Source organism: Daucus carota, chromosome 3, assembly GCF_001625215.2.
Source record: "Daucus carota subsp. sativus chromosome 3, DH1 v3.0, whole genome shotgun sequence".
In the NCBI taxonomy this organism is placed as follows: Eukaryota; Viridiplantae; Streptophyta; class Magnoliopsida; order Apiales; family Apiaceae; genus Daucus; species Daucus carota.
This window is the reverse complement of record NC_030383.2, coordinates 11,808,239-11,833,664: the sequence shown is the minus strand read 5'-3', so window position 1 is coordinate 11,833,664 and position 25,426 is coordinate 11,808,239. Positions and strand designations below refer to the sequence as shown.

The 25,426-nt window shown below is 34.7% G+C and overlaps 3 protein-coding genes across 11 annotated transcripts; 2 read left to right on the top strand and 1 right to left on the bottom strand.

Annotated features, from left to right (window-relative positions):
* Positions 1-4,315: 4,315 nt before the first annotated feature.
* LOC108212242 (transcription factor RSL2) lies at positions 4,316-5,928 on the top strand. Its single transcript, XM_017383967.2, has 4 exons — positions 4,316-4,931; positions 5,035-5,295; positions 5,401-5,532; positions 5,641-5,928. The coding sequence occupies exons 1-4, from the start codon at positions 4,368-4,370 to the stop codon at positions 5,731-5,733; spliced, it is 1,050 nt and encodes a 349-aa protein (XP_017239456.1). The 5' UTR covers positions 4,316-4,367; the 3' UTR covers positions 5,734-5,928.
* Positions 5,929-7,785: 1,857 nt separating this feature from the next.
* LOC108192932 (alanine--tRNA ligase-like) lies at positions 7,786-13,247 on the bottom strand. 9 transcript variants are annotated; one of them, XM_064088828.1, is made up of 13 exons: positions 12,906-13,247; positions 12,225-12,463; positions 11,987-12,127; positions 11,388-11,651; positions 11,159-11,208; positions 10,920-10,975; positions 10,531-10,699; positions 10,217-10,398; positions 9,963-10,041; positions 9,843-9,884; positions 9,000-9,133; positions 8,524-8,647; positions 7,786-8,250 (listed from the first exon to the last, which is right to left on the bottom strand). In XM_064088828.1, the coding sequence occupies exons 1-4, from the start codon at positions 13,045-13,047 to the stop codon at positions 11,646-11,648; spliced, it is 528 nt and encodes a 175-aa protein (XP_063944898.1). In that variant the 5' UTR covers positions 13,048-13,247; the 3' UTR covers positions 7,786-8,250; positions 8,524-8,647; positions 9,000-9,133; positions 9,843-9,884; positions 9,963-10,041; positions 10,217-10,398; positions 10,531-10,699; positions 10,920-10,975; positions 11,159-11,208; positions 11,388-11,645. The 9 variants fall into 9 exon arrangements, with proteins under 9 accessions (XP_063944898.1, XP_063944897.1, XP_063944899.1 ...); XM_064088827.1 differs by having other exon boundaries at positions 10,920-11,208; XM_064088829.1 differs by lacking the exon at positions 11,159-11,208.
* A 105-nt stretch (positions 13,248-13,352) lies between these two features.
* Positions 13,353-25,408, top strand: LOC108214938 (uncharacterized). Its single transcript, XM_017387200.2, has 9 exons — positions 13,353-13,807; positions 14,246-14,405; positions 14,485-14,546; positions 16,614-16,708; positions 17,219-17,332; positions 19,088-19,153; positions 20,487-20,584; positions 21,891-22,321; positions 24,171-25,408. The coding sequence occupies exons 1-9, from the start codon at positions 13,429-13,431 to the stop codon at positions 25,250-25,252; spliced, it is 2,487 nt and encodes an 828-aa protein (XP_017242689.1). The 5' UTR covers positions 13,353-13,428; the 3' UTR covers positions 25,253-25,408.
* Positions 25,409-25,426: the final 18 nt, after the last annotated feature.

Genomic DNA, 25,426 nt, shown 5'->3' with positions numbered 1-25,426 from the left:
AAAAGCTGATAAAATCAATTCATCATTACTTAATACGTACAATATTTATTCAGATGATGCAGTATACCAAAATCAACTACGATATTTGATTTTAGATCTTAATATGTTATCAAAAAAAAAAACACTACAACCACTATAACAGTAACATTGCAACATCTCACTACACAATAACAACATGCGACTGCACAGAAGTTAACATTCAGCTCTGAAATTAAACTAACTATGCCCACAAAGAAAAGATGGAAATCTGCAGAACTTTAAATCTATTCAGAGAGTGCGCTTGATTTGTCAATTTAGATTGTACTAGAAATGTATTCCAAAACTAATTGCATCCTACTCTATTTATTTGTTTGTTGTTCTGTTTTGGTCCTGGGAAATTCCTTTAAGTAGGTTTTAACTTCTAGATGGACTGCGAGGTTCATGTCAAACCTGTACAACCGAGGCTGAAACTAAAACTTTGGCAGTGAACTTTGATAAAACGAGCTAGGAAGCCTGAGTTGAATGTACACTGCCAGTATTTGCTCAAGTGCACTATGTCTGGTACATTTTTGAGCATTGTGAGAAGTACAGATTTCTTGACAGTATACCAAATTAGTTTAAACTAATTCATATTAACCGCCTCCCCAATGCTGGTCCCACATACAATTTTCTAAACATGAATTGCTAGGGAAGGTTCTTAGCAAGGGACACAATATCACAAAGCAACAATGAATGTTCACATAGTTGCACATACAGATATCTTCCCTATGAATTTAGAATTAATGGCGGTCATATTATAAGATGAAAAATAATAAGAATGAACACTCGAGGCCTGAATGCCGAATATTATACTAGTACGTGTCTTCTGGTGGGCTTCTAAGGCAGAATAATACCAAGTTTTGGTTAGTTTGATGAGACAAAAATAGTTGGCATTTTGGTTATAGTTGACGTACAAGGTTTAGTTAAACTGAGATATGAGGGAGACAGATCTTTCATTTTTATTTACCGGCAAATTAAACAAAATCTGTGTAGTGTATATAACAGCTCTACTCGTCGTGCAAAACCGGCCAAAAGGATATTTTTGTTTCAAGACAACATAATCTCCTCGTCTATTCAGGATTTCTCGAATCTGATCTTTACGGTTCTGAATTCGTAGATTTTATGCTAAACTGTTTATTTTCCTCTCTCGATCATATTCATCGTGCATGCAATATATACAGATGTAGTTTAATAATTATAATTCATTCGAACTTCATAACAAAGATCTGGGGGGGGGGGGGGGGTTATTCTTGTCCACTCGGCCTCATTAAATCAATGAGAGGTTAACTAGGAGTGCAAACTTTTTGTTGCTAAAGTATGAGAGTGAGAGCAACTGTAACTATGACCCGAAAAGTATGTTGAAATACAAAAATTAAAAATATAGTAAATAATTTCATGAAAAATATTATAGTCCAATCATATTCTTTCCATATCAACAATCTAGCCGACCTCTAATGGATAATTATAGTTGTCAAACTACTATCTATGCAGTAAATGTCACAAGTTCAACAAATTCAACATTATAGATTCAATTTAACTGATCATTATGGTCAGTTCCATTAAATGCTATGATATAATGTTGTAATTTGATCCGTGCAGCTCGTGAGCTCGCCCGCCTCGAACTCGCTTTGATGGGCTCGGCTCGGCTCGTTTAGTTAAATGAGCTCGAGTCCGGGCAGAGATTTTGGCTCGCTTCGTTAAACGAGCTGGCTTGACTCGACTCGTAAAAATTAACGAGTCGAATCCGGGTAGCGTTTTAGGCTCGGTTTAGTGTTAAATTAAACGAGCCGACTCGCCCGACTCGTTAAAATCGGCTCGTTTAGCTAAACGAGCCAGCTTGACTCGACTCGTGAAAATAAACGAATCGAGTTCGGACAAAGATTCATACTCGATTTCTTAAACGAGCCGGCTCGACTCGACTAAATAAAACTCGGCTCGAATTAGGTTCGGCTCGAAACTCGGCTCGCCCGGACCGAATAACAGCCCTACTATGATAGATTCCGCTTAAAATAACATTCTGTTACTAAATTACCAGAGTGACAGATTCCACTTGCTGTAATTTGCTTAAGAATGTTGGGGCTAAGCATGTTGAAGTCAGCAGTGTCTATTAAACGCGGACAATACGAGTATACAATTGGCGGAATTAACGGGTAAGAACTGAGAACTAAAAGCTACTCCCCCTGTCCCTCTCATTTCTTTACAGTTACTATTTTGGGATGTCCCTCTCATTTCTTTACGTTACTATAAATAGTAAGTTTTTCTCATCATTACACCCACTATCTTCCCCCACTATCTCATATTTAACAATAAAAACTACTATTACACCCACTACTTTCCTCCACTATCTCAAATCTATTATTAAATATTGATAGGTCCCACCACTTTACCCACTTTTCATCTAACTTTACTCATTTTTCATACATTGTCTTGGTCTCTGTGTCCCCCTCCAATGTAAACAATTGAGGGGGACGGAGGAAGTAGTAGTAAGCAAGGGTGTCTAAATTCAGGTAATCTCTGGATCATCATCACTTAAATGTCGTATGCATGGCTCATTACTGGCCTTTCATTTAATCTTTTCAGTTCAAAGAAACACCTCTACTACCAAGTCCATATTTTAAATTGTTTGTCCTTTAGATATTATTCTAGACAGGATTATACATGCTCATTTTTTACATCTATAATCTTTTGTTTTATTCCATTAAATCATGCATAGGATTATACATATCTAGTTTTACATCTATACAACCTTTTGTTTTATTCCATTAAATCATGCTTGGTTGCGGATCGAGAATTGTCAATGTTGTTGATATCTATACTTTAGTGATTTCCTATATAAATTGTAGAATCATGTTTTAAAATTCAACTTTTGTCTTTTTTTTATATATGATATGAACCGTAAAGAAGCTTATTATTTTTTATTAAGTTAATTACACTTTGTAACCCCTAGATTTGCTCCAAACGCAGTTTAGTACCTGAACTTTAAAACGTGGCAATATGCACCCTAAACTTAACATTTTCGTGCAAGTTGTAACCCGTAGTCATTATTCCGTCCAAATCTGCCGTTAACTTTAACTGTTTGAGAGGTAACAGTGTGTATATTACTTTATAACCGCTACTTTACCCCATGTGACCCTTCAAAGTTTATGTATTATATTTTAAAATTATTTCTGAACACACACAATGATGTAAAAAAAATTAAAATAATTTTTAAAATATGTACTTATTTTAAAATAAGTTACATCGTTTATTTAAAAATAAATAAATTTTCAGATTCTAAATCTAGATACATATTTTTAAAATTATTTTAAAATTTTTTACATCGTTGTGTGTGTTCAGAAATAATTTCAAAATATAATACATAATTTTTGAGGGGTCACAGTGGGTAAATTAGCTGTTAGCAACTGATATACACACAGTTACCGCTCAAATAGTTAAAATTAACAGCATATTTGGACGGAATAGTGAATAGGAGTTACAACTTGCACGAGAATGTTAAGTTTAGGGTGCATATTGCCACGTTTTAAAGTTCAGGTACTAAACTGCGTTTGGAACAAACCTAGGGGTTACAAAATGTCATTAACTCTTTTTTATTTGATTATTTTTTCCCAGAAAAAGTCTATAATTTTACTAAAAAGCACGGACAATAAACATTGTGTTGTTGGGAAATACAAAGGAAAGAAAATACATTACAATTATGTGATGAGAGTAAAAAAGTTCTACATATTTCAATCTCCAGGTGGAACTTGGAAGTTACAATGTTTGGGATCACATGAACATTGGTACATTTAAAAGCTGTCAGATTCATCTTCACGCTTGTTTGAATACCTATGTTTCACCTAACATTCTATTACCAACTAATTTAACTTCCCACGTTCTCAAGATTCCACAAGTACCTCCCCAAGTACTTTGTTTTTTCTATTGCTCAATGCTCATCACTCTTAATCTGCTTAACAGTTTAACCTCTAGTTAATCATGATTAGCTCTTTTTCAATCATTAAGATTACGACACTGCAATGCTATCGATATCGACTTTAATCTACTTTAATCATCTTTTTCCTTGATTTATTTAACATAATCCCAGTTCATGTACTCGGTCCAACTATGAGCTGTGCAGTGGACTCCTGGAGTTCTACAGGCACATTATTACTATTTTAACAAAATCATTAGAAAACAATAATTATTGAAATAAAATAATTCAAGTCAATTCTTGCTTCATTCTTTGACAATTCTAGTGTTTCTCACTATAAATACATCCTCAGTTGTGTTTTAAGTCAAATCATATTAAGCTTCTCTAATTAGCACTTAACAGTACTATCACTTAATATCTGTGTTTTTTTCCTTGAGTTACAATGGAGTCTATGGGAGTCCTTCAACATGAAGATTGCGATTTTTTGAACAAAATGTTTTCCAACGACGATGAGGCAGATTTCGCGTTCCAATTCTGGGAAGGTTTTGGTAATCACACAATTTTTTTGCCTACTAATGAAGCCAATGCTGATGCAAATTCTGTTGGCTTTGATGATAATCTCTATTCTTCTTCCGAATTTTTCAACACTAGTTTCTGTCATTCTCAAGACAATACTAATATTAGTACTTCTAGTAATAACTACAGTGCCTGTTTGCCCAATGTAAGCCATGAAGTCCCCCGGTTTTGTGGTTCTAACATCATCCCAATGATGGATAACATTTCCAAGTCCATGAATATTTTTTTAATGGACGAAGAAAATAATGCATTAGGGAAATTTGTTCCCAATGAGCACTACGTGCAAGATGTTGTGACTGCGGAGGTGGGGAAGGGGATTGCAGATGTTACTGACTTAGGCATCGAGACAAATTTTGAAGTGCTGCAACAGCCTGAAACTGTGGCAATTGTTGAGAATATTCCAAAGAAAAGATGTCGCGTTCCGAGAGATGTAAGTGCTTCACATTAATCTTTTGTATCATACTTTTTTAGTCTTCGACAGAATGTGTGATGTTGTGTGCTTATGATGTCTAAGTAATTAAACTGAAATGCAGACACCCAAATACAAGAAGAATGTGCAGACAAAGAGGACTAAGAGGGTGACTCAAAGCGTCAAGATTGATGCAGAGAACAATTTAAATGGTACAAATGGACAGAGTTCAAGTACTTACAGCTCGGAGGATGATTCCAATGCCTCCCAAGAGCTGAATAATGGAGCAACTTCAGATTCCACAGAAGCTGTAGCGCTTAATTCAAGTGGAAAACCAAGAGCTGGTAGAGGAGCTGCAACTGATCCCCAGAGCCTCTATGCAAGGGTAAGCAATTCATACTGAATGTTGGTATTCTGTATATAATTTTAAAAAGTTCAGATGAGTATATCATTTTCTTACTAATGGTATGTGTTCTTTATATTATTGCAGAAAAGAAGGGAAAAAATAAACGAGAGATTGAGGATCCTGCAAAACCTTGTCCCGAATGGAACAAAGGTTGACATTAGCACAATGCTTGAAGAGGCAGTTCATTACGTGAAGTTTCTGCAGCTTCAGATCAAGGTATTTGAGTAAACATGCCTAATTTATGAACAATTAATCTACTGCACTTTCTTGTTTTAAGTCATAATTTAAAGGTGCATCTATATAATTTAATTATGTGTTTTGCAGTTACTGAGCTCTGATGAGATGTGGATGTATGCACCTATTGCTTACAATGGAATGGACATGGGTCTTTACCAGAACATTTCTCAAGCTCTATGATCTCGTTGAACTCTCATCGATGGTTAATTAATTGTTACTATAATTAAAAAAAAGAAGAAGAAAATAATAACCTCTATAGATGTTAAATTTCATTAATGGATGATGAGGAGTACTTAAAAACAAGTACATTGCCCTTGTACAATGTTCATGTTTTTTTTTCCGACATGTCTAAATTTGTTCATTGCACACTGTAAATCGTCGCTATGCATATATAGTGCATATATTATTAGGCTTTTTTCTGGATTTCTTAAATTTTGTGAAAATTCAATGACTTAATATTTCCAAATGGTGACTTTTAGAAGTTAATATGATGTTGGAATTCTGTCAGAAAAAATTTAAAAAAAAATATGATGTTGGAATTCTTCTGGTCCAACTAATAATTCTTCAAACAGCAAACTGCAGGTCTTTGGTTCATGGTTAATGAGCCCGGTTAACTGGAATTGGAACCTTAATCTCATGACAAGTGTTTAGATTAGTTATTTGGTGCTATGAAATGCGAACTTTAATCTTTTTAGTTGGCTAAATCATACCTTTCCCACCTCTTGGGTTACCATGCCATTCTCATTCTCATTAACCTCCATTCCCGATTTCCATTAGCAACCTTAATCCAAACGCCTCCAAATATGATTGTTCATCATGTAGATCTATAATACTAACTAAAATTAGCCAAAATTATCATTAGATCAAACTATCTAGTCTAGTTAAAAAGTTGAAGAAGGCCGAATATTTTTAAAAATGAATATTTTCCATAAAACGGACAACAATTTTGTTCTACAAACGGCCCATTACGACTCACTTTGTTTGACTCGTTTTACTTGGAGCCCAAACTAATTTCCCAGTACATATATTATATATACTAGCCTATAACCCGTGCAAAGCACGGGTGACCATATAATTTTAATTTTATTAATTTTCAAGCTTAATATCATTTTATTATGTTTTTTTATTATTTTCTTTTTTGAAATATTAGTGTTTTATTTTATTAGTGTTTTATTATAATTAAATAAAATGATATTAAATTTTATTAATCGATTGGTTATATTCTCTTTTGAAAGTCTGTCTTGTACAATATTTTTATATATTATAAAATAATAGTATGTACATTTAATATTTTTATTTTTCAGCATGGGTTAAACTCTAAAGTGTGGTTGTGTCGAGAAATGAATAAGTGTAGTTGTGTTGAGAAATGAATTTTGCATTAGACAATAACTCTTAATGATTGATCACAATTAATCAAAGCCTGATATACTTACTTGTCCATAGCTACTAAATAAAGCACCAACCCGCTTCGGTCACCTGAAATTAAGAGTTTATTACTGCATTTTCTCAAGTTGAAATAACATTTACAAACCATTCAAATGTAAATATATTTACTAATTCGTACTCACATTATGGTCAATATCAGATACATAACGGTGCAACGAATATGTTGGTCTGTTTGAGCCTTAAAAGATTTTCAAACTTATCCGCTTCCTTTCCCGGTTCAAGTTAGTTCTTCTCTGTTAAAACAAAATTCCAAAATTAAGATATAAATCATATTGACATTGTAAGAATATACCTTATGAATGTATAATTTGTTATTCAATATATTTGTTTCGACATCAGAAACAGGAAACCGGGGGCATTGACCAAGAAGAGAAAGTACAAACTCACAAAATGACAGTCTCTACAAGAGGAACATTACAATTTTTTGCAGGAATGTGTTGAAAAAGAAAAAATTCAGTTGGTCAAAAGAAAAGAAAATAAAATGTGGTTTTCGATTTAAAATGAGAAAACTAAAAACTTAATTCAAAAAATAAAAAAAAAACATGAATTTCATTGATATTTTAAAGTTATAAATTGCTTGATTTGAAAATATATATTGAGATATATATTACTTTTGAGTTATATTATTTTATTTTATATTCAATTCTAATATACATTTTCATTGCACTATTTAATATAAAAATTCTAAAATTTAATTATGCTTGAACTTTTCTCTAATATAAAAATGAATATCAAGTTAATTTATCAATATTTCAAGTGATACAATTAAGAAGATTGAGAACTATCTAAAAAAATAAAGTACCGTAATTCCGTAAATCTCATATAATCTTGCAAAGGTCACAACGAAAAGAACCCCAACCAATTGGGAAGACCAAGCAAACAAAATACCATACAAACTACTGAGAAAGAGAAACTGAGACCTCAAATACTACCCCTTAACCATACATATATATAATAGCATGCAGGACTACCACTAAACATCAGCCTGAGCAATTTTTGAGATACCAGGCCCAACAAAAGCCATAAACTCGAGCACTTGATCAACTTTCATGAGTTCATTCACCTCCTCCAGAGGGCACTGCACCCTTGACTTAAAGACACCCAGCTTTGGAATGAACTTATCCACACAAATTGACTGCATATAGAAATTGGTTGGCCAATATGAATAGGCACATGTATTTGTGCTCGCTAATATTGCATCCCCGAAGTACATCAGGATGAGGTTGATCACACAGGATATTGCACAAACTCCTGCATATGCAAAGGTAACAGGGAAGGTCATGCATACTTAATGGTTCCTACATGTGTGAACTACAAAGGAATGAGATTGGTATGTCTTTGACTGCATAAAGCATAAGTAAAATAGAAGCATTTACAATTGAAACTCATTTTCAACTCAAGTAAACAATGTAGTGAAACACAATTATAGCAGTATGTTTACTTTAAAAGAGTTCTGTTGTCAAAATACAATTTCTTTTGTGTGTAAAATGTGTTTAGATTAAGTTCTATTAGGCATGATATTACCATCATGATGATAGAGAAACAATGCCACAAACATTATTATCTGTAACTTAGTCGATTGTCTCCCATCTCTCGGCTAGTGCTTCACTGCAATTAAACTGCATCAATATAGTCTTGACTGGGCAACCTATAGTGGAAATACAAAGAGTGTAGATATTTTGTCAGCATCAATTAATTTGTTACTGTTATGCCGGTAAATTTATGACTCTTGCTTTTTTGTATTAATCAATTATTTCCTTCATGATCACATGTAGGCCATTCCTGCAGAGAATAAAACAGACGGTAACAACACAACAGAGGTTCAAATGCACATGACCGGATTTGTTTGTTGGTAAAATTTGCAACCTTCTTTAAGATTGTTAAACCTATATAAAATGAGGTATGCTGATAGTATCAAACTCCATGACTAATTATCAAAATAATCTGACCTATGTTGAAAAATTTCTGCAACATGCAAAATAACTTTTGCAGTGACATACCTTTTGCAGTCCATGTTCTCAGCTTGCTCCACGATTAAATTTGCTCTTTCAGTAGGATCATCTGTCGCCAAGACAGTTTTACTTCCAAGTTCTGGAGCAAGAGCAGTTAGCAAGTGAGCATAGGCCGCTCCGTCCTGCAAATGATGAAACCTCCCATGTTAGAGCACAGGAAAAACTTTTAAAACACCGACAAAGCCATTCTAGCGATAACAAAGTTTACTTTAAGAAATTCATCTTGTCAGATAGATAGAAAATGTTATATCTTTACTACAATGAAAATATGAAAGTCGGAGTATGAGGTAGTCAGGATGAAGATAATCCATGTTTAAATTGAATAAGTTCCACACTTCCACTGTGACTGGATTTTGACAAATTTATCCCACACCTTTAAATCCGAAGAAAAATTGGTAACCTCCTTCTCATATCCGGCTTTCTTCAAATGAAAGTTCATCCATTTTAGGAGAACCTTAACATTAACATTAACATGTATGTATACTTTATCAAAAGGACCAGGACCTCGACGGCCTTTACCTAAATGCGAAGAACACAACTAAATGTTTAAATAAATAATGCTGAATAGAAATACACAGCACACACACGGGATACAAAACATGTTTTAAGGACAACACATACACAAATCGCATAGGAGTAACAGGTCTCATAACATGACGCAGATAGTCTAGAAAAAACGTAAAGAAGTGTATACATCTGGATACAACATTCGATGAATTTCACATTCCATGAATTTCGAGACCAAAGCAAGATGAATAAATAAAGTTAGCATGACATTAAAATACAAAACCTGAGAGGCTGAAATGCAGATGTTTTGTGAGAATCACGTACCTGTTGGATTTTCTTTCATTGTGAAATGATTTTGCTCCAGTGCTGTAATTGATGTTCTTAAGATTATCATTACTACATGAGTTAACCATGGAAACATACACACTTAACAATATCAAATACCTGGAAGGGAAAACCAAAACAACCACCACACCATAGATGATCCAGTGAAGCCATTCCTGCGCGGTTATTGATCTGTGATCTGCTGGAGAAATTTACTGAATTTGAAAATAAGAAAGAGGGAATATAGGTAGCAGATATGTAGCAAGAGAGTAATGCAGAGAATTCAAAAAATAGGGCAAATGACATCTCCAGCACATTTTAGGTCTAACAAAATCCTACTGCAATGTGAATATGATTTAGGTAGTTAAGCTTACCTCTTTCAGTTTTTTATTCGCCTCTTTGTTTGTATTTTGCGTTCAGCTACTAAGCTCTCGGCGATCTGCAACATCTCCAGCACATTTCTAACAACATCTGCAGTAGTTTTGTAGTTCACTATTTCTTGCCTATTGGAATACTGTAGGTAGAAAGTTTTCCCTCGGACCTGAGCCGCTTCAGCCTATTAAACCAAAACAAAAGAAACATGTACACAGATTAGTTAACAACAAATATTATCAAGCATTAATACAATTAAAATGGGATAGGTGACTAAGCCAAACGGAAGAGAATGAGAAAACTGATGCACGCTTACAAATTCAATAAAAGCTTGGTTTCGGTTGGCTCCAATATTACACTTGGTGTTGACAACTTTACCAAATGGTTTACCAAGTTCAATCAGTTCCTCCTCAGTGCACTCTCATGGAAAATTCCTCAGATGCAGGACCTTGGACGGAGGTTGTGTGTTTGAGCAGTTTTAAGGCCTATAAGAATTAAACAAAAAACATATAGAGGTTGCCAGTGTGATGTAGTTTAATTGCTAAAAAACACAGGAGTGGTAAATAACAGCACTGAGAGCATCACAATCGTCAGTGAAACAAGGATAAGCAACAACTCTAGACTGATATCTATCACCGTATTTTAAAAGAAGGCGATTTCAAGATACCATGCATTCAGTGAATAATAAAATGGTATTAGAGTTACCTTCATTGGTTTAACGCAGACACGAATTTAAACTACTCGAAACAGATGACATAACACTGCAACAAAAAACAAATTAGTTAATACACTTTGTCCCCTTTATCAAAAACTATTATAAATATAACATCCTCTTCTACTCTATAAAACCAAACTATCATATTAAAACGTATAAAAAAGAAAAAAGACAAATCCGCTTATCAATATACTGTAAAATTATGTACCGAAATTATCGATAAACAAACCTGTCTTACAGCCAAATAAATTGTAATCGTCCGCCGTCCAAGTAAAGTGACTAGAATTTGTGAATTAGAAGCATCAAATAGTGATAAGATACCTAATAATAAGATCTCTAACAACGCGCAAGCATATACATATAAGATCTGTATGAATTTCAATTTCACAAATACGTGGATAGATACAATAAGAGATACAAAGAATCGGGGAAACAGAAGGAGCAATAAGCACTATTACCTTTGTAGACTGACGATGAAGCTAATTTTGCCCCTATATTCGAATATCTAGGGTTTGGATACCTCAATTTAGTGGATGCACATTTCGTGTTCATGGTCAAGGCTGATTTTCGTTAACAGAAAATAAAAGGAAAAAATGTGATATTAAAATACTTCACAGTTTGGTTCGACTTCAGTGATCGCGCCTACCGGCTTTGGTTCAAGTTGCACAACAACCGCGTTTGATTCGAATACAACTCCCAGCTTTGGTGCCACTGCTTTACCCCTAAGATTACATAGAACACATACAAATAGTACACTACTAAACTCCAACCGAATTGACAAAAAAGTAAGCCCGTGAGGATTTTAAAAACCTCATCAACATATCAATATCAGAACACAGATCTCTACTTCAGGTTAGAAACACTTTCACATGTTTCAATGACTATTTAAACACTTATAGTTCCAAAAGTGATATACCTAAATTGGACACAACACTATTAATGATTCTTCAGAAACCCGACAAACCATTTATTTTGTCATGTAAACAATACAAAGACACGAGATGCTTTAATCACGAAAAAGAAACAAAGGGTAGAAAACCTAATATGAAGCTCTTACCTTACAACCAAATGGCAATACGCGTTTCTTTGGAAGATATTTGAGCCACAAAGCCTTAGCTTCAGTATCAGGGTCAAGGCCAGACTTTTCATCACCACCAAAATAGGTAGCATAAATTCGATCTTCAGGTAATTTGTACACCTGATATCAGTAACCGTTAAGAAACTAATGTCTCGATTTTTGCTCATATATTATATATTGTAGCTCAATTTGTTAACCAAAAAACATTAGAACATGCCTTGGTGAGAAGCTTCCATGCCCACGAGATCGCCTCGGCTTTAAAATAGTCCCCAAAAGAGCAATTACCAAGCATCTCAAAGAAAGTGTGGTGATAAGTATCTTTACGAACATCATCCAAATCATTATGTTTCCCACCCGCTCTTATACACTTCTGTGTATTGCAAGCACGTGTTAGCTTACTCAGCTGAGTGTTGGGATCAGCAGTTCCTAAAAAGATAGGCTTGTATTGATTCATCCCTGCAACAGAACACCCAATATAAACCATCAAATAACAATTCAACACTCTAATCACCTAAAAACCTGTCAAAATAATCCAAACACTTCACCGCATAATCTTCAAAATACTATAACAGAAAAATAGACATCAATAAAATACTAAACTATAGATTTAAAATATATAAATAAACTTCGAATATATATATAACTCTCACCATTCCTATATAGTAAAAATCCATCAATTCAACCTCAATTTAAACGGCGAATAACAATTCACAACTGTCGATAAAAACATCACTGAATACTTTTCAACATGCTGAAACAGTAAACAGCTGGCTATGAACCTTAAAACTTTACTACAAAGATCAGAAACAACACAAATTGCAACACTATCAAACAGTAAAAACCAATAAATTACCACAGTAAAACCAGAATCACTTGAAAAACATCACGCACGACAGACCTGCGTTAGCGAAGAGCAGAGTAGGATCATTGTGAGGAACAACAGGGCTGGATTTCCAATTAACATGCTGCTTATCTTCGAAAAACTTGATAAAAGTGTCGCGAACTCGATTCGCGGGCCACTCGATTTCTTCGGAGCCCATGGAATCGGTGATTGGAGATTGCGAAGCGCGGCGGAGAAAAGCCCTAATCGGGAAGCAAAACTACGTCGGAGAGAGGGGAAGTGATATGAGAGAATGAGGTGGAGGCGCTGAAGTGAAACTACAGGGTCTGCTTAAAAGATGAGTGTATCTTATGAAATTTGTAGTATTTGTTTTTGTTTATAAAACTAATACTATTAAGAGATCGAAGTATTAGCTTCCGTACGATAAACAAAACGACCAAACCAAAAAATACAAACAAAAAAGGGACTACAAAATATACCTATGTTGGCTTATTATAGTATAGTATAGATGCATCTCTAAAGACACTGCTGCCAGACGCATCAGACTCTCACGCAAAAATCACAGAGTTACACACACACAATGTCTAATCGCTACACACACAACAAAAACGAAGGCTCAAGAGGCGCATTCAATCCTAGAAAACAACAATTCGTCCCCAAAAACCCTAATTCATCAGCACAAAAACTCTCCGATTCTCTCCGTCACTCCGATTCCGGCGCCGTCGCTTCGTCTGCGACCGCCGGAAACAGGCTCACACGGAAAGACGGCGCTTCGGTGCCTAATCAGACGCGGAGTGGCAATTTCGTAAAATATTTGCCACATGATGAGGCGGTTGCTTCTGGATTGGCTGCTGATGAAGGTGGATTGGATCCTATTGAGTCGCAACGTGTTGTCGATTTGCTTAATCGAGAATTGTCGCGTTTGCTGAAATTGAATCCTCGGGAATTCTGGAAAGAAGGTTGTTGTAAATGCTTAGCTTTCATATTCTGATGGTTTGTTGTTTTGAATGTTTGGCTGATTACTGATGTTAATTTTCTAGTTTACAGAGTAGTTGTTACAATTTTATCGTAGCATTGTTAATTTAACGAATAATAATGATCTTAAGTGGCTTAGTATTCAGCTCACAGTTTTGCTGGAAGTTATGCAACTTAGTTAATTCGTACTTTGTAGTATGTTCGAGACCTTAGATTTCACACACAAAGTGATTATTTATCATGATAAAAGAGAATGATATATTAGAAATAGAAGAGTGAGTATGGTAAGGCTTTGAGGCGATACATTGGTCGCAAAACAAATACAAATCATGTGTAAAATAGAAAAATTGTTTCAAATTTAATGATTGCAGTAATTATTACAGGATTCTGTTTATTCTTTCTAATTTCTATTGTTGTTACAGTGGCGAGTGATACATCCTTGCACGATTTTCTGGAAAGTTTCCTGAAATCTAGAACTAGATGGTACGATTTTCCATATCGCGGAGCTAGAGGAATTGTTGCAGGAACTATTGTTGGGGAGTATGAATTAAGTAGGCGTGTCTATATGGTTCTATATAGAATGTAAGCTATATTCGCTCTTGTGAATATGTTTGAATTGATTCCATTGCCTTTACTAATGCTGCTTGCGATTTCTTATCAGATCTTCCAGTCGAGATCCAGGAGCTAAGGCCGGGGATAGTCTTAGTCCAAAAGATCATGCAGGTTAGTCATTACTTGCCTTCAGCTGTTAAGTTTGGATATCGCTTGTTACTTGTGAACAGTGGCGGAGCCAGCATAAAAATAAAGAGGGGGCTGATTATTTTCGTCAATATTTACATAAATTCGAGTCAAATTTTTAACATCTCTTTTAAATATTGATTTGAACATTTTGAAGAAAATTTTAAATGAATATTTGTCACAGCTTTCTATTCAGATTCACATATTGGTTTTTATAACAAAAAGTTTTGATTTATTCTACTTTTAAATAAAAAAATTCTTTTCTTTGTCTTTAATTTTCAGAGTTAAAAGAAATAATACTTTGTACATTTATTTTTTAAATTACAAAATGTATGACATATACATCAGATAATGTTTTACTACACGTATGCATCAGAGTACTGACACTGTCAAATTGCTATATGCAGTTTTCTTTATCAAATTTTCTTTTGAGGCTGACTATATGCACTTATATCTCTCTTAACTAGTAAATTTATCCTTGGACCGGCTTAAACTGTTGTTGGGCTGGGCTGCTAAAGAAAATCATGGTTGTAACGTCTTTAAGTCAATTGGAGTAGATGGTCCTCTGGCTAGGTAACTAGTTGATTAGTTGTAGACTAGTCAGTAGATATAAATTAATATAAATAATAATTCTATATACACTATATATAATATTACTATATATTATACCGGTGATGGTCCAGAACAATCGAATATTGGCAGCATACTATCAGCGGAAAAAAGGCGCTCGTAGTATGCTGCAACATTTTAATGTCAAGACCTGGACCCATATTATATATGTTATATAATTTTATTTTTAATAAAAATATATGACTTATCGAAAGCTTGTAGTTCACGTTTTCAGGGATTTGAAAAATGAACTACAAACCGGGAAGATAAAACAGATTTCTAAATAATTGAAGTGAATAAGGTAATAGTCAAATAGAGACGAACATAAATGCAAATGAAATTACTAATATCATATTGTCATTTACTTTTTAATGTAGCAATATTATTTTATTTAAAAACTGGTAAATATTGAGGCACAGATTTGCAAGCCTAGAAAGATGCAGTGAAGGAACAGAAGTAGAAAAACAGAGCAAAAATCGGATAGAAAACAGATGCTTGAAAACATAAAATCAAAAACTAGAACTTATGCAGAAGAAGTCTTTTAGAATGCGGGAAAAAGAGTGCCGTAGTGCAGAAAAAACAGTGCAGTAATGCTAGAATTAAATAGTGCAGTTGACTGAACCGTCTCTACTTGTTACCTGACTTTATTACATTTAGCATGTCGATGCCCAGCCAGTGCTTAGTCGACCAACTCAACAATGATGGTAAAAATGATTCATGTCTTGTACTATTTATTTTCACTCTGGACTCATCATAATACTTTGTGTCTTGGTTTCTCTTGGTTACTTTTTAAAATGTACAAATACAAGTATATATTAAGTTTGCCAGGGATTAAGTGATCACCACAGAAAAAACTAAGTACCTATTCCCTCTAGAAGAATCTACGTACTGTAGCACAGTAGGTAATGCACCAGGATTTACCTACATAATCTGCCTTCTGTTTGACCTGATTAAATAAGCCTTGTTTAGTCCTTGATGGGCCATAGTCCTGTGTACGTCTTTGCTAATATGCTCTTGATTGGTAGAAATATTATGTCGCTGAAGCAAATAAATCGAACACTGTTATTTAATGATGCTGTAGGCTTTCTTGCTGTTTGGCAACTGTTGTTTATACATTTGTTGCACTGTTACTAAACATTGTATCTCCAGTCTTATATTCTTTTGACTTAAAAGAAATAATTAAACAGAACAAGAGATGGACTCAACATTTTCTTGCAAGTATGAACCCTCAAGAGGAAGTTATTTCAAAACTCTATTTTTTTTTAATATCAAAGAAATATATTTTTGTGTGTACAGTACATTGTGCAAGACTTGGCATGTCTCGTTTTCTAATTAGTTTTGCATGGATCATAATTATTGGTTGTTTGAACTGTCTATACTCATTACTTGTAATATATAACAGCCTAGTATTAGGTGGCTTTTGTTTACTGATTTCTTATGTAGTCCTGCTGCAGGAAAAGAAGTTGCTTGATATGCCCAAGTTGTTAGATATATGTGCCATCTATGGTCATGAAAATGAAGACTTAACTAGAAATCTGGTATGAGCTCACTAGTTATTTGGCTTCTAGTAATGGCTGCAAAAAAATATATCTGGTTGAATCTGTCTGCATTTGCTACCCTGGTTATCAGTCAAGGTTATTGAATTTTGTAGTTTGTAATACAGGCATGGAGTTCATATATATATATATATATATATATATATATATATATATATGGTTTTGACATTTTTTTATGTTTAATGCATGCTCGTTGTATACAAATTGTACAAGTTGTTTACTTGTTTATAACCTGCCAAATTACTGGAACATTCAGAAATAAACTTTTGATTTGGACTAGCTTTATAGGTTTCTCCAATATGTATCAACCCAAAAGTTGTTCAATACTCATGGATTTTGTTACCAGGAAATGCAGTAGTTACATTATAAATTAGTTGCTGCAAACGAACAGTTTACATTTGGAATTCGTGATCATCTTAATGCACTTCAAAATCCGTATCTGTTTCTTTTAAAAATGTGTATGTAATATGTTTCTGTAATTATGTTTCACAGGTAGTGAATTCAGTGAAGGCCCAGCCCAGGATCTATGACGATTTTTCTTCAGTCCTAACTCATTTTCTTAGTATTGCACATACAATGTACCAACGGTGCACCTCATCTTTAGAGGTTGTCTTTCTCCACCAGTGTAGTTTGGCTCACTAGTTTGATTATATGCCTTTTTCGTTATTGCTTTCTTCCTGTCTCTCTTTTTCTTTGTACTTACAAATTTTGTTCTTGGAAGCAAAGATTTTTCATGCATGGATTATATATTTGTATATGGCATTTTTAAATTGAATTCTCTCAAGTGTAGTAGTCTGAATCAGGATAGTTCACAAGTTTGTGAGAACCCCCCTCAAAAACTAGCTGTTTAGAGAAATAACCCAAAATAATACATACTTTCAACAAGTTTCCAGTAGTACTGAGTTGACAGGACTCCATTAGCTCGAATAAGATCATATCATGCCATTGGACTTTTGTAATCAGCATCACAACTAATGAGCCCTACTGAGTACTGACATTGGCTTGCTGTATACTTGCAAATATTGGATTCTTGCCTGCCCTTTAGTGAATCTTTTTCTGAACTATAGCTCCATGTAATAAAAACCCTTGCTATGATTATAGGATGACCTATGCATAAATCCCGCCTTTAAGAGCAAGATCCCAATGCTACATAATGGTATAACATGTAGCCTATACAATCAGGCTGTAATTGGATTGCTATGGCAAGCAGTGTACCTGTTAGTTATTAGTCCCATACATTTTATAATGAGCTTGGACTGTCCATTGGAGGATTTTAATATCCCTTCTAAAAGCAGGGTGAGGAAGTGGTTGAATTTCTAGGATCTTTGTGTATGCTCAGGTTTTCTTAGTAGTTAGTTGACATTTTGGAAATGCATTTACATTCTTTGGTTTTAGTGTTGATTCAGGAATGCACTTCAGCTCCGTATTATGGTTCTTTGGAGTTATACTTTTTAGTTCTAGTATACTTTATAATGACCCACATGCCCTTGTATTGGGTTAGTTCTTTCTCTAAACGATACTACTGTACTTTCCTGACTGCAAACATCTTAGTTGTTAAATTACTTATGTCATTCTCATAGTTGGAAATGAGTGCAGGGTCATCCATTGAGAACAGTATAAAAGTGGTTGCATGATTATGCAGAATATTCAATATTGGCATAAGAATTTTGAGCTTATGATTCCCTTAACATATGTGTATTTTCCGTAGCTTGACATTGTTCTTAAGTACAATCCTCTTTTGTTGGTGCTCCAAGTATACTAGAATTTTCATGTCACCTCTTTTTGAGTACCTTTTCTTCAGGAGGTTTGTCATGTCAGTTGACTAATCATAGGACTATAGTCATTCTCCTGCATGTCCTGGGATTCCTGCTGTTGCCTCTGAGTTCTGTCTCATAGTCTGTGAGGATTGCTGGATAAATGAAATGATCTGATGAGTGATTATAGTATTGAAAGAAATTTGTAGCAGCAGTATTCGTAATATAGGAAACATTAAAAGCACAACAATAAGCCTATGGAAACAATACGAGAAATGTCTTGGGACAAGGGTAATTAGAATCTGCAGTGACATTTATGTGGCACATTTGCAAATTTATTGCTTAACAATTTCTTGGGCCAGATCACTTTATATGAAATTATCACACTTGGTCTAGTGGCAGTGTTGTGAAATATTTTTTTAGAAGCATATATCTACATTTTAACACATGATCAGTACTTCTGTTATTGAGGTCTATTTGAACATTATTGAGGCCTATTTGAACCTCTACTTTTCTTGCATTTATGAGCCTAATTTCATTATAATGATGAATATATTTTTTGGAGGCCAAACTAAGTTTTCCTCATTCTCATTTGGTTTTTGTACAGGTTTTGTTTTCCGTTCATGATGGTCAAGATCAAGGTTCCAGGCGGCTTCATACTGATTATCTTGAGGTAACTTATGCTAGTATGTTTATACAGATAGCGACATACTCATAGCTTGAGGCATGCCATAGATGTATTGTGCTATTTCTGTTTTACGCTATACTGAGCCAAAAGCTACAATTCTTTTGTCTTGGGCTTTTTTTTTTTTTTTTTTGGGGGGGGGGGGGGGGTGGGGTTATATTGAGATATTTAAACGTAATTTGGAGTTTTTCATCGAATGCTATTAGTGGCCTTCTTGCAAGAGGTCATATGGGAGTTTCTCATCTAAAATGGTAGCAAAGGTGAGGTGCACCATGGATCTAGACTTTGTGCCTTATTACCGCGTTTTTTTTTTTTTGTAACTTATCGGAAACTATAGCCTGATCATTGCCCCTAAAAATGGGCTAAGATGATGAACCTCTAGTAATGCACAACTCAGTTCCATAATGGTTTTCAAGTAGGGCTGTCAAAAAAATTCGAAAGATCCGATATCCGTCCGAAAAATCCGCAACTGTATCCGAGAAAAAGCGGATATTATTCGTATCCGAAATAAAGCGGATATTATCCGTATCCGAATCCGTGATATTCGAATCCGAAATTAAATACATATATGATATTTAAATTATATAATATATAAGTATATGTAATTAAAATTTAAGTTTATCTAGCTTGTAGTGTGTGTATATGCATTAAATTAATACATTTACATAAAATTTATATAATTGTACAAATACTCAAACACTTTATACATATATAAAAATATTATTTGGGCTTAGTCATAAAAAATTTGTTCGAAAATCATCGTCAATACGTTAGATTCATCAAAAATATCTGACATCCGTCCGAAATATCCGCATCCGTATTCGAGAAAAAACGGATATTATCCGTATCCGAAATAAAACGGATATTATCCGTATCTGAATCCGGCCATTGCGGATACGGATATGGATATAGGTATATCCGTATCCGAATTATCCGTTTGACAGCCCTATTTTCAAGTTGGAGTTTATTAATGTAGAAAATCCTAAATGGTTTTTTGATTTTTTCAAAAACTTGAAGGTTTGTTTTGGGAACTCGTTCATCTAACAGGATACAGTCTTCCAAAAGCTGTTCTGCCATTAATTTTTTACTGCCATATTAAGAAGAATAATGTATTCAGCCTCTGTTATCTGTCGGTTTTTGCAATGAAAGTCAAACTAAGTTATGTCCGTGGCCTGTGGAAGAGGGGGGGGGGGGGGGGGGGGGGGGGGGGGGGGGTGTATAACATTTTTTTGAAAGTACGCGTAGTAACCTTACTCAAATTAATCTGAGTGCGGAGAGAAGAGTTTAAGCTGTTTACTAATTATATTTTCTGTCCTTGTAGGTGATGGACTTTCTAAATGATGCAATCATATCTATGGATACATTTGTTGGTGCATATAAGCATGCAGCAATTTTTTTCTCATTTTCTGTCGAAACAAGGTAACAAATGTACTGCTAACATATTGGTCGGTCGATGAATGCTATTTACTTGTAGCTTTTTAAGCCTTACAATATAAGCTGATCTTTTATACAGTGGTTACATTGTCATTAGGGGAGATAAATGTGGGGATTTAGTGGGCATCAAGTTGGCGGACAATTGTGTTGCATTCATTTATTCTCTGGCATGTTAGAGGGTCTTTATTGATATACATTGTGATTAGTAATTCGGGCAGAGACTACATAAAATGTGGAGCGTAGTTAAGATATTTATTAATTTAAGTAACAAGAAATTCTGCATATTCACTGAACTAATTTATCAGAAGTTATGTTATTTGATACTTATAATTTGTCGTTAGTGCTCATACTAGCGGTCCTATGCCTGGACCTGGTCTGGCTTTTGTAAAATGACCAGGCTGGTTATTCTTTGCCTGTACCTGGTCTGGCTTCTGTAAAATAGTCAGCCTCTGCTAGTTTGTATCTCATTGTTATTGATGATAACAAAGGAAAGTTTTAGTGAGTTTTTGGGAATGTGTTCGTTAGTAACAGTTTAATAAGAAAACATATCTGGATATCCCAGAACTTTAGTATCCTAGGTTGAGGCATAACTACGTCACTGTAGTGGTTTCTCTATCATCCCCTGTTTTGGATATACATGTTGGTTCCTTAAGATCAATGAGATTCCTGTACTTGTAAGATGCAGTTAACTTTCACTTTCCTGTAAGACACATTCATATCCCTCGTAGCTTTGTGTTATTACCCTCCACTAAATATATTTAACAAAATCGAAGAACATTGGAAACTAAGTACTGTTATATCATCTGTTGGGTTTTTTTAATATTTATAACTTGATGGTAGATGTGTCGTGAACTTTGTGCTTGTTTATCTAGAGTCGGCCTGAAATGTCAGGCTCATCTTTATCTAGGTGACTTTTTAATAGTAATTAAAGAGTGTTATACCGTTTTTTCTAAGCATAGAAAGGTGAGGTGATTTTAAACTTTTAAGTAGGCATGTTTTTAGAAGGTAAGTAGTTTTATATATAAACAACCCATGAGGCGACTAGTCCTGAATTAGATTGATCGGTCATCTGTGGCATGAAGGTTCAAATGTGATCTCCTGACTTCGAATTTATTTAGTACAGTAACTTTCCTGATACCATTTTTTTATTAACTTCATTTTATTGTATTTTACTGAACTATTCCTCTACAACTCTGTTGCTGCTTCTTCGTGGTGACCTCTCAAGCGTCCTTAAGATTTAAGAAACATTTACTTTACATTATCAACCAACATAAAGTTTTCATTTATGCAGTTATGGGAATGAAGAACTAATCAGTACTCTTGCACAGTTGCATGATTCATTGTTGCCTTCTTTAAAGCGTGGTTTTCAACTTCTATTTGCATCAGAAAGCGGTCGTAATGATATATCAGCTGACCTGAGAACTAATGTTGCTGTCAGTTTGAAAATGTTGTCAATAAGGATAGTAAATTTTGGTTGGAAACTACTATACTTATGTTATCTAAGTGATGACGCTTTTGATGTGGGGCTTCCTCTTCAATCTGCAACGAAGATTTTTCCTGCTCAAGTGGAGGATCCTCTTGTAAGGGCAGAGATTATAATTCAGACATTTAGGGAAGTCATTGCATTTTCTGTCAATCAGGATGGGAAAGGGAAAACTTTTCTTCAACATATGGAAGAGAATTACAAGCTGTTGGATAGAATTGATTTATTACTAAACAAAGGCAAGTCTATTACTACTTTCATACTATTTGATTAGTAGTAATATCAATTTTTTGGGCAAGTGACACATTGGTAAAAGTCGAATTTGAATTAATGATGTTTTCCAGAAAAAGTTGTGCGCTGGACCAACTTGTTACCTGAGCCTAAGATATTTGTTTGCTAGTACCTTTAAGCCTAAAGAGTGTGAATTATGTCATGGTTTTATGAAAACGAAACTGCAGACCGGAAATTGTTTTGTATGCATGTACTTTTGAAATTAAATGTTTTAGATAATGAGTTTAATGTAATTGTTTTCTTCCGTAATATAGATACCAATTCCTAAAAAATACTTTAACTGCATGCCCTGTATTTACAGTAGAGAGTTGGGTGCACGACCTGTAGATGTGTTTGCTGATGTAGTACTCTGCTCAACATTCCCTGATGAGTTGTATTTCTTAATCCCTTTAGGAAACTTCTATCCTCTTACTCTGTTGTGTGCTGCTTCATTTATAAATTACTACTAAAAAAATTAAGATACGAGATTAAAGTGATATATTGTGACTGTTATTATTATTATGTACAAAATGAAGGTGAATTATTCCGTTCAGCAGAAATGGTTTCATTCATTTTTTTTTCGTTGCATGTTAAGGATATAATTTCCCAGTTGTCATCCATAATTAGAGTTTTAGTATATAATTTGATGGAATGACTATGAGAAAATGATATAAGCTTGGAATGCTTTGTTATTTCTGCATTTCCATCAATAAGAAAATGGATACTACTTAACGAAGTGGTTTTCCTGATTTCCAGAGTAGGAAAGAAAAGATAGTAAACTGAACTGCTGAAGACGAAAATCTTGTTTGCGGCAATATGTTTTTTTTGAACAGGGGAATTCGGCAGACCTTATGAATAATGATGCTCATTCTAGGGTTCATTTTTATAAGTGAGATTTGAGAAACACATGCTGGCACACAATTACTCAAAATAATTACTGAATTACTGATTTTAGGTGATTCCAGATATGCTCTCCTGCTCTCGTGACCCTATGGTGGATGTTTTAGTCTAGTCCATTACATATATATCTGTTTCTGTATATTTTTTTTTTCCTTTGCGTTTTTTTATTTGTACAACCTTTTGGTACCTCAACTTATACTGAGCTTAGTTTGAGCTTTCTTATTTGTTTAGGCTCCTCTAAACTATGACTACCAAAAATCAATACACCATTATTCTGAAGGCAGGTATTGTAGTTTACATGTAAAAGTGTAGCTAATTAAGTTTCTGCTAAATTCTGCAACTTATTTGGTTGTTAGCTCAGTATTCGTTCGGACTCTATCCTGTGTGCTACTGGGTACTACAGCCCTCTGTGTGCTTGCTGCAATCTTGTGTCTTTTCCTGGCAGTTGTTTCATGTTATAATTTGTATTTACGCTTATTGTCTAGCTATAAAATTTTACAACATTACAATATCCACCGACGAGAACTTAAAATATTCAAAATGTAGTTGTATTTATATAGGACACTTTAGTTTACTAACATAAATGTTGTTCAATTAACTGTTTCTTTCTTTCTTGAACTCCACTTTTTTAGGGTTATGAAAAAATATTCTTGATCTGGAAAAGTATTATTATTGCACAGCAGTAGATTTACAGGGTTATATGGACACAGTTTCTTCTTTCTTAGCAAATATTATTCTAAATCTGTTCCCTGACTGTAAAACTTTAAATCGCCTTTCTAAAACTTCAGTAGATTAAAAGGATAATATGAAGACAGAACTCCCTTTACCTGTCTTGCTTAGCAAAGATTATTTTAAATATGTTCCGCTGTGTACATTAAAGTACCTTTCTAAAACTTCTGCATTAAATCTATTATGCAGGATGGATTGTAATGGATGACGAACAACATAAGATGCTATCTTCCAACATTATTAATCATTTTGGTGGAAATATCACGAGTGTTCTACATGTGCCAGGGCATGTAATAGAACTACCTACGGATGAAGACTCAGCAATTCTAGAGTCTAAAATCAGCCAGATTAAGGACCTTTTCCCCAATTATGGAAAAGGATTTTTATCTGCATGCCTGGAAGTATATAACCAGAATCCTGAAGAAGTTATTCAGAGGATTCTAGAGGAGACACTTCATAAAGATCTGCAGCTGCTAGATACATCATTGGAAGACAGGCCACCTCCCAAGGCGTCATCTTTGAGCGCACATGACAAGGGAAAAGGGAAATTGCTAGATTCTACTGTAACAGCAGCTCCCTCAAATATATCTCCGGCAGTAGTCAAGCAACAGAATTCAAGCACGCAAGTTTCATCTTCATCCTCATCCACAGTTGGTAGATATGTCAGGAAGTCTACCGATGACTTGCCCGACTCTCACACACTCGATTCCAGAGGCCATAAGGATGTAGCAAAGACAGCAGCTCTTGTTTCACAGCTCGAGTATGATGACGAATATGATGATTCTTTTGATGATTTAGGCCTAAGCGTTGCTGACTCAGGATATGAAGATACAGAGCTACTTGGCGATAAGTCAGATTCTACAATAGAGAAACCACATCAGACTTCAAATAAGGTTCCGAATACTTCCAACTCCAAGTGGGGGTCCCGCAAAAAGCCCCAATACTTTGTTAAAGATGGGAAAAACTACAGCTACAAAGTTGCTGGTTCAGTTGCAGTTGCTAATTATGATGAAGCAGCATCTTTTAGTCAGGCCCAGAGGGAATCTGTCTATGGGCTTGGGAGAGGAGGCAATGTTCCTCAAGGTGGTCACAGAAGATTCATAGAGCCAGCCGAGTCAAAAGAAGATGAAGAGGTGATAGCTGATGCTGAGGAGGGAGGACGTGGACGAGGCAGAGGTTCCCAAAGAGGCAGAGGGAGGGGTGGAGGAAGAAATCATTACAGGAAGGACCAAGCAATGAAAAAACATTTTTCCCCTTTGACTCGTTACTAGTGGAACATATTTTTTTTTTCCCTGAACAAATTAACTTTAAGAAATCATGTTTTGTATATTGGCAAATCTGCAAGTTAGGATTCTTTTTTGGTTTAAAAGTTATACAAGTTCGTGTAATCTTTTTCTCGGGCAAATAAAGCATTAGTATTATCCTTTCGCCTGGCTGAATTGATT

What these genes read in the sequence shown, in the direction of transcription:
- LOC108212242 (XM_017383967.2), top strand. Translation starts at nt 4,368, where the DNA reads ATGGAGTCTATGGGAGTCCTTCAACATGAAGATTGCGATTTTTTGAAC. An exon ending in CCCAGAGCCTCTATGCAAGG is followed by an intron (nt 5,296 to 5,400) that starts GTAAGCAATTCA and finishes ATATTATTGCAG; the next exon opens with AAAAGAAGGGAAAAAATAAA. An exon ending in TTCTGCAGCTTCAGATCAAG is followed by an intron (nt 5,533 to 5,640) that starts GTATTTGAGTAA and finishes TGTGTTTTGCAG; the next exon opens with TTACTGAGCTCTGATGAGAT.
- LOC108192932 (XM_064088823.1), bottom strand. Translation starts at nt 13,047, where the DNA reads ATGGGCTCCGAAGAAATCGAGTGGCCCGCGAATCGAGTTCGCGACACT. An exon ending in TCTGCTCTTCGCTAACGCAG is followed by an intron (nt 12,464 to 12,905) that starts GTCTGTCGTGCG and finishes GTTCTGTTGCAG; the next exon opens with GGATGAATCAATACAAGCCT. An exon ending in TATTGCCATTTGGTTGTAAG is followed by an intron (nt 10,976 to 11,986) that starts GTAAGAGCTTCA and finishes TTTTTGTTGCAG; the next exon opens with TGTTATGTCATCTGTTTCGA.
- LOC108214938 (XM_017387200.2), top strand. Translation starts at nt 13,429, where the DNA reads ATGTCTAATCGCTACACACACAACAAAAACGAAGGCTCAAGAGGCGCA. An exon ending in GGTGCACCTCATCTTTAGAG is followed by an intron (nt 17,333 to 19,087) that starts GTTGTCTTTCTC and finishes GTTTTTGTACAG; the next exon opens with GTTTTGTTTTCCGTTCATGA. An exon ending in TGATTTATTACTAAACAAAG is followed by an intron (nt 22,322 to 24,170) that starts GCAAGTCTATTA and finishes TCTATTATGCAG; the next exon opens with GATGGATTGTAATGGATGAC.